At 37.3% G+C, this 13925-nt stretch overlaps 1 protein-coding gene across 3 annotated transcripts in view; it reads left to right on the top strand.

The window, feature by feature from the left end:
* mctp2b (multiple C2 domains, transmembrane 2b) overlaps nucleotides 1–13925 on the top strand; it is a 42315-nt gene that overhangs the window by 1502 nt on the left and 26888 nt on the right. For all 3 annotated transcript variants that reach the window (XM_019360874.2, XM_005447717.3, XM_005447718.3), the window contains exon 2: nucleotides 8631–9192. In XM_019360874.2, the coding sequence (XP_019216419.1) occupies nucleotides 8680–9192 (513 nt within the window). In that variant the 5' untranslated portion in view covers nucleotides 8631–8679. The remainder of the gene's footprint in view (nucleotides 1–8630; nucleotides 9193–13925) is intronic.

Genomic DNA, 13925 nt, shown 5'->3' with positions numbered 1-13925 from the left:
TTATGGGAGAGGTGGATCAAAACTGTGCCAAAAAATTACCCCTACAGCGTAACAGATTATTTCCTTTATTTTGTCAGAGGTCTGTACATGATAAATATTTAAAAAATGAGAGCACAATTTCCTGTGATTTCTAAGCAGTCTGCTTTCAGGATAAGAACTTGCATGCAGAGTATTTCAAAATCGACAGAAGCCTTTATTGTTTATCTGCTTCAGGGAGGAGTAAGTCATGGCCTGGTCAGACCTCTACATCTCTAATATTTAGAAGACCCATTCAGCCAAAGTACTTTAATGTTTAACAACGGATTACCCCGGGATCATTATAAAACAACATCATCAGTTATTTGTGTACTGTGGGGCTTTTCATAAAATCTTTTTTTTTTCCCTCAAACAGCGGTGTCCTCATTTTGAAATGGGAGTCAGAATGCACTGTGTGCAGTTGTGCATGATTTTCTTGCAACCACTGATGCATGTGTGAGCTTGCTTTAGCTTTTGTAATAACACTGAGTGATTCCTTATGTATAAGAAATCATGCCAATCAGACAGGATGCCTTTCTAGTATGTACTAGTATCAAAGAATGACTTTCATACACACCTTGGCATTAGTCTTTTTGCAAAGGTTTTTTGCATGGACAGTAAAAAATGCTTACACGTACATGTACCCACTTTCAGGTTTGTTTAACACTGTGACCTTAAACCATTGCCTGTTTATTTCCTGTTTATTGCGATCTAGAACTGTTTTTTAAGCAATCTTGCTGAATGTCTAGCTATCTAATATAGTCAGAAAAGTGACTTAAAAGGAGGCTGGTGAGGAAGGTTTTGGGACATGTTTATCTGTATGATGGACAGTTGGCCTCAGCATGTCCTTGAACTGAGCTGGCTTCGTGCAAAAGCCTTCATGTGGACCCTGACTGTTCTGGCTCTAATGATGTGCTGTACAAGGATAGGCAATTCAAGCTTGAACTTGGTGAGACATGGCAGGCAGACAGAGTGGGTTTTTTCCCATGTACTTGTTCCGTAACATTTTAGGATAGTGAAAAGAAAATGTTCAAAATGTGCATTGAGGCGTTTAATTTGCTATACTTTGTCTGTTGGAAATTCATGCAAATGAATACACAATAAGATAACTACTGAATTTGCATGTTTAAGCATAAAAAAAAATAGTGAAATTAAAAGAAAAGACACCTTACTGTGACTATCATTAGGTAAATAATGGTTTATGTATTTCAGCCACTTCACATTTACTACTTTGCTTGAACTTTGGAGTTACTTATTTGTGCAGTATAACTATATGGTGCCTTAAGGTGATTGCTAGACTTTTTTTTTTTTTTTTTTTTTTTTTTGCATGTACAGTAGGTGTGTCCTCCGATTTCCTGATTGGGACACAATTATTTTCCAATTGTCTGAATAGATTTTTTTTTAAATAAATAAATAAATAAATTTCCTTTTTGTAAGCCCCATCTAATGTGTAAAGAAGGATTAGTGAGTTGCCAGAGCATTAATCAAGGGCACAATGACCTAGTATGTTTCTGATGGTGGGGGAACAGGAACCTCCCCTTCTTCCCAAGTTGGTTTTTAGAGCTCACAGCTGAGCTAATCTGCAGCTAATTATCAATGAGACATCAGGTCTTCAAACTACAGTCTACAGTGACAGCGCCCATACTGTATAAATTAATCAAATAAAAAACCACCTTACTTCAAAGGTCATGATACTTACTGTGACTGTCATTAGGTAAATAGTGGTTTATGTATTTCAGCCACTTCTCATTTACTACTTTGTTGGAACTTTATACTGCACAAATTAGGAACTTTAAAGTACAGTACAATCTTACATTATATGATATATTTTTATGTCTGTATTTATTATTTATTTATTTTTAGGAAGGGCATATTGATTCAGGACCAAGCCATAGTTTTTTGCATCATGCCGGTAGCCTTACTTTCAAAGTAACACCTATAAGACATTTGAAATGATTAACATTAGTTATACATACATGTATTTTAGCCCATACAACTAACCAGACTTCCGGCTCCTGCAGATTGGCTGTGAAATATTAAAAAAAAAAACTTCAATAATCTTCTGAGAAACTTTTCATAGTACAACCCCCCCCCCATTCTGCTGTACCATCTTGCCTTTCGTCAGAGTCTATTCTTCCCAATGGAAAAGTGAGCCTCATCCTTTTTTTTTTCTTTTTTTTGTGATAAGTGATACCTGCTTTCTTGTCTCACTCACATGATTATAGGTTTTTTGGGGGTTCTTTACAGCCCCAATTCCAAAAAATTGTGACACTGAAATTTATTACATGTTTAACCTGAGAAAACATACAGTTTTTATTAAAACTAAGGTGATTTTGAATTTGATGGCAACAATATATAACCTCAAAAAAAAGCTGGGACAAGTATAACAAAAAAGATGTTTACAGAGGGAACTCCAAACTTTCTGGAGATTGTTAGCTGCTGTCAAACTCAAGTTTAAAATTCTTTTTTTAAATTGTCTCTTCCTGCATTTTCACCGTTTAAACATTTGACATGTTTGTATTCTGTTGTGAATTTGAAAAGAAGTGGGTTTATGTAAATCATTGCATTCTGTTTTATTTTTATTTTACATAGCATCCCATCTTATTTGGAATTGGAGTTGTGTTGTGTTTTTGAAACTATACTTAATTCATGCCCTAAGTTACACTAACACCATTTTCTAGTCAAATCACATGATCAATGCACTACACTTGCTATGTTCTGCACACATGGTTACTTTGGTCTTTTTCTCCCATTACTCTTTCAAGCCCATCAAGCTCTTGAAATGGTTTAAAACTAGGCTGATAAGATTACTGAGAGTTAATTATTGATGCATATGGTGTTTGTTTAACATCCCTGTACTGTACATATCACTGTGAAAGTGTAGGTTATGCTATAAACAGAGCTGCTGAGGAGAAATGTGCATCAAGCATACATAACAAGTGCACCAACACCCCTGCTAGATGGCAGTTACAAATGCCTTTATTCAGCCACTGATGGGAATTTGTGTTTTCTGGGCGATGTCTGGCCTTTGATTCCCTTAATAATTTTGCTCGCAATGAAGTTTGATCCTGAAATTAGCTGATATTCTAACTTAGGCTTTGTAGTGAAACATCCTGCCAATAAAATGCAGTGACGTGAAAGGGATGCAGGCTATCAGCCCTGTTGGCAGTCATGCACGTTAATCGGCTGGTCTGTGATGACCAATAAAGCAGTAATGGGACATATATGATTCCAGGTTCCTGTTTTTTGAAAGGTGATACCATCTGGAATATTTAGTACCATACAAGTTATGATTTAAAAAAAATCTTCATACATGTAGTGAATTTAAAAATGTCAATTGAATTGAAAAAGTGGATTGAAAAGTCCATATGATGTGAATTTACTGGAACGTTACCACAGTGAGTAGCCATAATGTGATCTACCTTCCTCATATTCTGTACAGGCAGCACCCTCACCAAATGGAGTATTTCTACTAGTAATGCCGTGTCTGAAATGGACTGTTTCCTGCTACGTGCCAATTATGTGGCCAAAAATGGGAAATTTGGACGATAATCAGACCTGATAATCCCAACTTTGGTCCCTGAGGGCAGTGAAAACAAGCTGTAAACACGAAACTGACATATTGTGTATTTTGTCCTTAAAAGGTTGAAATGACTGAGTTAGTTCACAGTGGGTTTCTGGAGCTCACAGCTAGGTTTAACTGTAGCTAAAGCAAAAACTTCAAACTACAGTCAATGGTGACAATGCCTTTAGCAGTATAAATTAATCAAATGAAAAACCACCTTGCTTCAAGGGTCATGAAAATTGCTGTGACTATCATTGGATAAATACTGTTTTATGTATGTCAACCACTTCTCATTTACTGCTTTGTTTGAACTTTGGATTTCCTATTGTGCAATATAAAGTACAGTATAATCTTACAATATATGGGGCCTTCAGGTGCTTGCTAGTGTGTGCCCATGTGACACACAGATTACAATAAATCAGTCAATTACTGTAGTTCCGGATACTCCTGATAGCAATTAGTTATGTGTGTAAAGCACATCTGTCCACAGAATTTATTTCTTCCAGTCCAACCTATCCAGCACAATGGGCAAGATCAAAGACCCACAGAATATTATGCTTTCGGGCTAATTTTCTACTAAGTCTGCATGACAACTTTAACTGCATTGAGTGGCAAATGGACAGGGCCATGTACTGTGAAAAAATGGATGAGAACCACCTCCTCTCAGCCACAGTACTTAAGATCTGTTGTGGGTGGGTCTTCCAGCCTGACGATGACCCAAAACATACCATGGGAATAAAGGAGAGGCCAAAGAAGAAAATTAAGGTCATTGCTGTGAAAATCTGTGGAGAGAGTTGCCAAGTGGCAGACAAGAAACCTTCAAGATTGAGAGTTTTTGTAAAGAGGAGTGGTCAAAATCCTTCCTGAGATGGGCGCAAACCTGGTGACCAGCATCGAGATCAGTCATACTGCTGTGCTTGTCAACAAGGGTTTTTCCACCAAGTACTACGCCATGTTTTGCTTGGGGCTCTAATACTTAGTCATTGTCAGTGACATGCAAATCAACTTTTATGTAATGTGTTTTTTTTGGGAGAAGTATTTTTAGTTGACTATCTCTCTTTCTAAAGTTAACTACCATAAAAATGAGAGCGTGTTTAATTCTTTGCAAGTGAACATAACTTACAAATTCAGCAGGGAATCACATAATTATTTCCTGCACTGTATAAGCTGATAATCTAAGTTGAGGAGAACATACATCCACTGGTGTTGAGTAAACAGATACACACTCAGTGATATACTTGTTGCTGAACATAAGACAAGGGGATGCCTCTGGCAGACTTTTAGCAATTGAGACACAATTTGTTAGAGGAAAGTAAGATGGCATGAGACCTTTTAACATACTGTGTTGATTTTTATAAATGCATGGAGTAGAACTATTGAACATATCACAAACACAATAAATTATTTCTGAAGTTGGAAGAAGTAACCAGATTTCACACATCTCTAGAGCAAATTAGGTAAGAGTCACTGATTGGGCAGTTCCAGTCTCAGTGTTTCAATTGCATGACTTAATTCTAGAGATTAGATGATCATAAATAATCTGAAGCTAAGCTTTTTGATAAGGAAAATGTCATGATGTTGAGTGATTGCAGATATGGAATGTTAGTGCGAACAACTGTTTCAACATTAAACATAATATTTTGGTTCCTTGATGGATCTAGTGTATACTGATAAGAGCAGCAAGACCGTTTCAGTTTGGAACCCCTACACAAAATATAGAGCATTTCCTTATATAGTCTGTTGGCTTTCTTCCTCTTATGTGTGGTTTGAAAAGGGGAGAGGTGAAAGTAAAAGTCAAATGCATAATGCATATTTTTGGGAGTTGACCTACAAAAACATACCTCCATTATGATCACACTCTGCTTACTACCTGCGAGAGATATATTCCAGCTGCTGTCAAGCTGCCATCAGTGACTCTTGCTTTTCTGGTTCAATTTTCTCATAGCCAGGCAGGTGACAAACAATAAAAATGATTTCTTGTAGTCTAATACCTGGAGAAACAACATCAGCTAACCAGTAGGAAACATTCTTGTGGAAATGATAACCTCTTATGTTATTTAACAACTTGTATTACCAGATATTCCACGAATATGATTTGCTTTGCTGCCGATGCCTGAGATTACATCCACCATAATAATATGACGTCCCCCATCTCCTCCTCTCACCCTACACTTCCCTTTACCTGCTGATAGCATGACAGGTCGTTGGCCATAGTTGATGACAATACAAAGTGAGAAGCTGCTAAGAGGATTATCAGGTTTTGTCAGAAGCAAAGGGCAGGTAATGCTGTTTTTTTATGCTTAATTGATCATTTAGAGCTTAAGCATGAATGACACATCACAGTATGCATTCTGTGCTTTGTCTTCCCTGTCTTTGTTTCATAAAAGCTGTAAGTTTGCAGTGGCTAACCTGTAAATGAATGATAGATGACTCACACTCACACACACATTCATTCATACAGGAACAAGCTATTAAAAAACAATGTAGTAGCTGCAGTCGGACCTCCAAAAGATATACAGACAAGCTGTAATGTAAAGCTGTCGGTAGAATAGTTGAGGTTTCTTTCTTCATCTTTAGTTAGAGGTGTGAATTTGAAAGATGGGGCTTTATTTATAGTTGAAATTATTGTTGTCCACCTCCTTTTATTCTGAGAAACATTTAAAAATGCTTCTCAGAATAACATGCAATATTAACCTACATCTGTAAACTGGTTTTTCTGCTTTTTTTTTCTGCAGTGGCTCTAATTGCTAGACTTTTTTTCATGAGGCTGAATAAAGGAGTGGCAAAATTCTAAATTACCTGGCAATTGCACACCACAAAAAGTATGCCTGCCTTCTTTTCAAAGACTTGTGTATTGTTAAGGTATTGTCCTTTGACCTTTCAATTTCCCAAGAGATTTTTTTTCCTGATAGCAGAGAGACCTGGACAGTGAAAGTGAGCTCATAACATGTAATTTACAGACACCGACTTTGCATGATTTGATCATTTCTTTTTGATTTTCTTCTTCTTTCTTTTTTCCCTAATTTTTTTGTTATAATATAATGTTATAATTTTCCTTAAGTGAAATAACAGACACAGATATCTGAAAAAATAAGTCGATAAGTCACATAGAATATGACATGTAGACAAAGACGAGGGAAACAAGTAAGTCCTTTGAAGTGTGTGTGTGTGTGTGTGTGTGTGTGTGTGTGTGTGTGTGCCTAACTATGTTTCTGTGCACCTGCTCATAATGTATTGTTAGAATGTGGAGCCAAGCAGGGTATGGAAATTAAATCAACACAATAAATGAAACGATGAACAGATAAATGCATGAATGAAGTAAATTAAAGAAAGAAGTAAACAAAATGGACACGAGTCATAAAGGTATTGTTACTACAGTGGTGGAGGGGTGTTTTTCTAGTATTTCTGCTCACAAAGCTCAATAGTTAAGGTAGAAGATGCCCAAAACATAAGCTCTATCTTATGAGGGGAAAGTACAGAGAACAAAAAAAATGAGTAAACACATTGCACACATTGCACATGTGCCCTTTTCTCTTTCTAACTGCATTTACTCTGTAATTACAGCTGTCTTTACAGTAGTAATTGGTTAGAACTGCACCGACAGCATCACATAAAAGTATGCTAGTCTAGCTCTAGCTGCAAAGATAAAGATGAAGACAAAAGATAATGAGCATGTGGTGCGAGGAATAGAAATTTCTGTGACTGTGGTGATGAATGTATGAGTGAGATATATGTGTTTGTATTGTGAGCAGAAAACAAATGAAAGACAAGCCAAGCCAGTAAATTTTAATAATAGGAAAAAGAAAGAATGGTTAGAGATGGTATGAGAGCTCTGTGTGAAGGCCTACACAGTGGGTGTACCCATACCGGCCTAATGATCCCATCTGTAATCAGATTTCTGCAGAGGAAAGCCCAAGAGAGAAAGCAGGAAAACCAACAACAAACACAACAGATAAAAAGTTTTATGTAGCGATAATCAGACACTGAAACACACTGCACAGGCAGAGTGAGTTGCACATTTTAAAAAAACAAAACAAAACGAAAAACTCATTTGAATACACAGAAACATTTTCAAGGAGAACAAAAGTTGTTGTCATGTTGACTCAAGATAGCGAAGATTACTATCGGACAGCAGAGTTTGAATAGGAGCTTCCTTGTATGTGAGTTTTCACGTGACACCGTTCATCCCACTGGACATAGTTCTCATTATGTCTCGAGTAAACATAGATCTCCAAGAATGAACTGTATCTGCAGTATAAAGAATACTAATGGAGTCTCTAGTTATGTTATTGTTAATAAGGTGCGAAAAGAAAATGTTCCTGATTAACGAAGTTTTGGTGTTGCCAATTCTGAAAATAATCTACAAGGGTAAAGCACCAACCACGTCCATCACTTTTAGTGTTCCTCTGGAAACGTGTATGATCTTTCATATTGTGTCTATTTGTATGTGTTTTTGTTAGATGCGGTGCCTGGTCTCTGCACCCATGAACAAAAGAAAAGATATTAACATTATTAGTAACTCACAGCATTTGAGTAGATTAAATTTCTGTGTTAAAAAGCTCCTCTTTGTCAACATTATATTGGAGTGTACATGTGAATTTGCATTATTAATTGCAGTTGTTCCAGCTTCCTCATCTGTTATGTAGTTGCTACAGGTTGCTTAATTTCTGGTTCACCATTCTGAGTATATTTTATGGTACTAAAGGCATCTGATAGAGAAGCACTAATGTGTGTGTGTATATCTAAATATCCTTCTTCCTTCTTTGGTCTTTTATTCCCTTCTTAAGTAAAATACGCTAATTCATATACGATCCTTATCATGCCAATCATTGTTTAAGGAATATTTGACATTAAAGATCACCACTGAATATTTATAGAAATGATTACAGTAATACACTGTACATTTTGTTCTTTGTGTTTTAATCCTTTTGACTATTTGTACAGTTGCTGCCCTGTTCCTGTAGTTGATGAAACCTATTAAGTGCAGTTTGAGCTTAGCTACAGATATGTTTCAATGACTGACTCCTCTCGTTCTCTCTCTTCACAATAGCTGCCAGTGATGTCCAAATCTTAGACACAGACTGAACCTTGCATCCATCATGGAGAAGAAGCCAGGCATGATGCAGCATCTCCGTCAGAAGATGCTGCCACACTTCAAGCGGAGCAAGGAACCCTTAAACAAGTTGGCTGTCCAGCTTGACCACAATCGGATAAGCTCCTCCGTTCCTGACGTAAGGAACGTGAAGCAGGATTACCCCCAGGTCTCCTCCAGAGTGCCTTTTCAGCAGTACAACAGTCCCAGTTATAGCGATCCTTCCACACCGCTTGCCAGGCCTCCTACAGGTCCTGTAGGAGGTGGGAGGAGTGTAAACCTTAAAGCAGGTAGTGGAAGAATAGGGAGGAGTGAAAACAGACTGAGCGTGCCTACAAACTGCACAAACCGTTCTTCTTCCCAGGAATCATTCAACAGTCTTTGTGGAGAGGAGACATCTTCTCGGGACACATACCAACCTGGACGAGGCATGGAGCCCGAGGAACTTGCACTACCAGAGATGATGACTGTTTACAGTCCAGACAGTGCGGCTGTGGATGATTCCCTGGACAGCTCGCAGGTAAAGAAAATAGTTTTGAAATAACCTAACAGATCAGGCATCTCCACATACGCAATATTCATATAATGTTTCATATAAAGATTGAACCTTCTGGGACACTAGCACTGACGACTTGCATTTTTATTTTAAATATTCAATCATATTTTGACTTGGTAGTTCCTGTTATATCTAATACTTTGGCACAGAAATTAACTGACAAGTCAGCATTTTTTTCCCTGCAACACACAGTAAAAAAAACAAACATGTTGTACATTGGCGGGGTTGAGGTATCAGGTGTATTTACACTTGACTTGCAAAGTTTAACTTGGAAGAGCTGAATATGGTTGCAAATCGAGGTCCATCCAAAATCAATAGTCTACAGTAGAACTGTGCAAACACTGCTTCTGGTGGATTCACATCTTTGTTAAAATGACAAGGATGTAGATTGGTCTGTGAGTGCCAAACAGAGTCACATTTAAAACTATTGTTTGTTTTGTTTCATTTTTCTTGAAATTAAGAGACAAGATCGATTAGACTTAACCAAATTATTTTTAGGATGGGATCTCTTCGAAACCCCAGAGGTTATATTTGACCCAGCAGGCTTTATAAATGGTCTTCCACATTAAACGTTTTTGTTTGTTTGCTTTTTAGTGCTACAAATTGTTAAACCATTGTGAATCAATCTCTTGGGACAAGCTTAAATAAGTCATATTAAAAGAGATTTGCCATAGTTGATAGAGGTTAATGAGTTAAAATTATAAGTATTTCTCAGACTGAAGCCTTTACACACTGCGTAAAAAATCTAAGCGAATATTTTGTGCGTTCATTTTAAAATATTTTTTGGACTTGCACTCATTTACACCAACCGTGTAGTTTCACAGGGTAAATTTGCACACCAGTACTGAATACACAGTTTTATCCCAGCTAAACTCCGGGTCAGTCGGCTCCCTGCAATGATTTTTGTGCCTCCTCAGATGTGGTCCCAACTCTACCAACAAGACCTCAAACTGACATCCTGAAATATGTATGAAAGCATTTGAAACCATGAAATTCTCCTTGCTGTTGCCTTCTTGTGAGAATTGCCCAACTACTCAAAACAAACATACAACATAATCTGGTATTTAATGACATGACGAATCCTGCTTCCGGGGCCAAACTGCTCTGCGTTTAATAAGGCTGTTGTGTTTTTAACGTGTTTTAATGCTTTGCATCTTGTTCTATTTAATCTCAACAAGCAGTTAAAAAACAGTCAGTGATCACTGTCGGCCTCTCTCGGTTTTTATTACCGCTATTCATTTTAAACCTCAGTTTTTAAAACCTTACGATGTAACTACAGCCCAGCCCATGCAGCAGTATATTAATGACTAACCTCTTATTGTGGATGGATTATCTCAGTTGTTCTCCTGACTGTAGTTTGGTCCGTTTACATCCTGCCATACGATTGCATTTGTCCCTAACCATCGGGAATCATCACGTTAACTTTTATCGAGTGGAAAAAAGTTAGCGTTCATCCTCCAGGTTTACTGTTTTATATTATGCTAATATAGCTGTGTCGCTAGCGATCACATTATATACCAGCTAGCCAAACTTCAAAACCTCACTCGTGTTTACTTTCCTGTCTTCATTTATGTCAGAAGTAATAACAGAGCTGTATGTCTTAATTTGTTTCAGAAATCCCTCAGTCAGAACATGGTATATTATATTAGATGGAAACTAGCAAGCTAACGCCCTGCTAACGTCTAACTCCGTTAAATTCCATAAATTCTGTTGTCATTTCATTCATTTTATTACAGATGAAAGAATTTGGACAGTTTTTCAACTCTCAGTGATGTCGCAGTGATCGTTTGACTTAGGGACCTGCAGCATAGTTTGGGCCCAAACACAGCTAATGACGTCAGACTTAAAGACCGGATACCCACTCCACCAACCTTTACACCTGGAACATTGTAGTCATACAAGTACTGTTCTACTGGCAACCGCCAACCACGTGACAAACATGTAATTTTTCACGCCACAGAACACTTCTGCACTGCCCAAGAGTCTTTACCCCACAGCATCCAGTGCTTTGCATTACACTTGGTGATGTAAGGCTTGGATGCAGCTGCTTGGCCATGGAAACTTATTCCATAAAGCTCTCTGTGCACTGTTCTTGAGCTAATCTGAAGGCCACATGAAGTTTGGTGGTCTGTAGCGATGGACTCTGGAGAAAGTTGGCACACTGTGTTCCTCAACATTTGCTGACCCTGCTCTGAGATTTTATGTAGTCTACCAGTTTGTGGCTGAAATGCAGTCGTTCCCAGGCACTTCTACTTTGTTATAATACCACCAACTATTATATAAAAAAAGATTATGTATGGGAAGGCTTTTTCTCTTTTCTTTTCTGCACATACATGTCACTTTTACACCTGGCACCTGCTGTCAACTGAAAATCTCATCTCCTTCCTTATTCCGTCCTCTGTTAACATGACCCTGAGTTAGATTTTTGATCTGCTTATCTCAAGTACAACTGCTTCTCACGTTTCTAGCATAGCAGTGATCTGTAAATAACATTGTATTTATTGATGATAAAATGTCAGGCTTTGCATTCTTCTCGTAATCAAGGGCAGGCTTCTTGTGTCAGATCATGGCAAGAATGACTTTCAACAGGTTTTGTGTAGATTGCATGCCTTAGTGACATGATGCACAAATGCAGGCTGACTTGAAATTGAAAAAGTTTTATTTTCATTTAAACCAATAACATTGGGCGAAGCCTTGGCTTTATTTTCTTTGTCATGCAAAGAGGACACCAATGTGAAAGTAGTTCTGTAGTTCTTGTTGACATGCAGAGGACAACCCAGACAACTAGGAAATCATAGCCTCTTTTCACAGCTTTGACAGGCGTGTTTGTTACACAGGATAAATGAATGACTCTTGTAGAAGTTCATAGGCTACTAAATACCTTTTTATACAATGGTTTAAGCAACAAACAAAGTAAAAATTCTTTGTGAATCATGTTCATTTTGACTTCTTTCCACTAAGCTGCAGCTTATACTGAATTTGATTTTGAAAAGATATATTTGTTTTGTGTTTTCTTTTAATAGTGCCACAGATACTTTCTTCCTGGTTTCACTATCAGTGGTTTAGACAAGTGTGGTTAGAGAGGGCAGCAGGACGGGTGTATAACATGTTGGCTGACAGTTTTACACACACACACACACACTCTTTCATATCTTAGTGAGGACTTCTAATTGACATAATGCTTTCCCAACCCGCTTACCCTAACCATCAAAAATGAATGCCTAAACCTAACCATAACCTAATCGTAACCCTGACATTTAAAACCATGTTTTGAACCTCAAAAATACCTCCAGACTTGTATGGATGGGCATTTTGTCCTATAAGTGACTGTTGGTCCTCACAAATATAGAGGCATGCCAATTTTCTGTTCTCTCAAAGATGCCTAAACGTTTTTTTTGTTGTTGTTGTTGTTTTTTTTAATTATGAAAAGAAGTTGCAGTTTGGTATGGTAATCTTTGAATAATGTGTTATCAACATGCTGTGAACCTTTTAAGTAAGTAACAGGAAATGACCTAAAAAATCATCACCCAGTAAAATGTTTCATCTTCCTGTTGGTGTTGTAGGAACATATCAGTGTTTTGTTTTGCTTTTTTGTTTTTATAGATGCTCTTTATATCTATCTGATTAACTCAGATGATATTTGTAGTTTCCTTCCGTGGGATTTTGATTTCGAATCTTTACACTTTGTAGTTTGCAGCACAGGATGCTGATTTTCAGGACCTTACCATTTTCTCAGCAGGCAGATATTATCAGCTGATATTAGCCATTTGGTGATCTGTTGTGTCAGAATTTATAATAACTGATTATTAACTGATTAATTCAAGATGGACTTAATTGAGATGGAAGAAACACCCTTCAAGTACATTATGAGAGTGGCTGTTGCATAGTTTCTCCATTAGTGGGTGCTCTGCAACCTCCCTTTTTGCAACACCACAACAAAACAACTAGCTGATTGAGATCTGAGTCGGGTGTAATTGTAAATGAATAACAGCACATAAGAAACAGTAAGAAATCTGTGCTTTTTGTGTTTAAACCCCAACTGGCTTTACATATTGATTGCTATTAAGCATTCAAAGCTAATGCAGCCTTGAATGCTAATTAAGACCAAACTGATACATGCTGATATTAGCATATTACAAAGCACATATTTCAACTAGCACATTTATTTCTGTCTGCTGGTTATAAATGGATTTGCATTGAGTTTTACCAGAGGTGGTTTTTGTCACAACCTGGATATGATCAACAGCTAAGGTCTACCTGTATCTGGATCAGGATCTGATGTAAGAAAACTGATACAAGAAAAATAGAAGAAATGAGAGACCAACTGTCTTTCTTAGTGATGACAAAAATAAGATGACTGAGGTTTCAGATCACTCAAAAAAAGCAGTTTTGAATTTGGTGAAAGCAACAATGCACAGTGTGAAAACCAACAGTTTATATTTTTTCAGGGCCCCCAGGGTGGTTTTAAAACCGCATCAAAGAATATCAAGAATAGTAAAGTGCTTTTTATTTTAATTCTTGTCATCTCACATTGTGTAACTGTTGTTGTCAACTGAACACTTCCTCATAGCTGTATAACTAGTCCATAGAACAATGATAATCTCTCCAAAGACTTTTTGTTAATTGTATAGAAGCTATAATAAATACTTATGGATACAGCAATCTATATTTGAATTCATAGAGAAAGGAGTGTTATG

The sequence above is a fragment of the Oreochromis niloticus genome, linkage group LG1 (assembly GCF_001858045.2).
Source record: "Oreochromis niloticus isolate F11D_XX linkage group LG1, O_niloticus_UMD_NMBU, whole genome shotgun sequence".
NCBI classification, from domain to species: Eukaryota; Metazoa; Chordata; class Actinopteri; order Cichliformes; family Cichlidae; genus Oreochromis; species Oreochromis niloticus.
The sequence above is the reverse complement of the archived record's forward strand: the minus strand, read 5'-3'. Positions and strand labels throughout refer to the sequence as shown.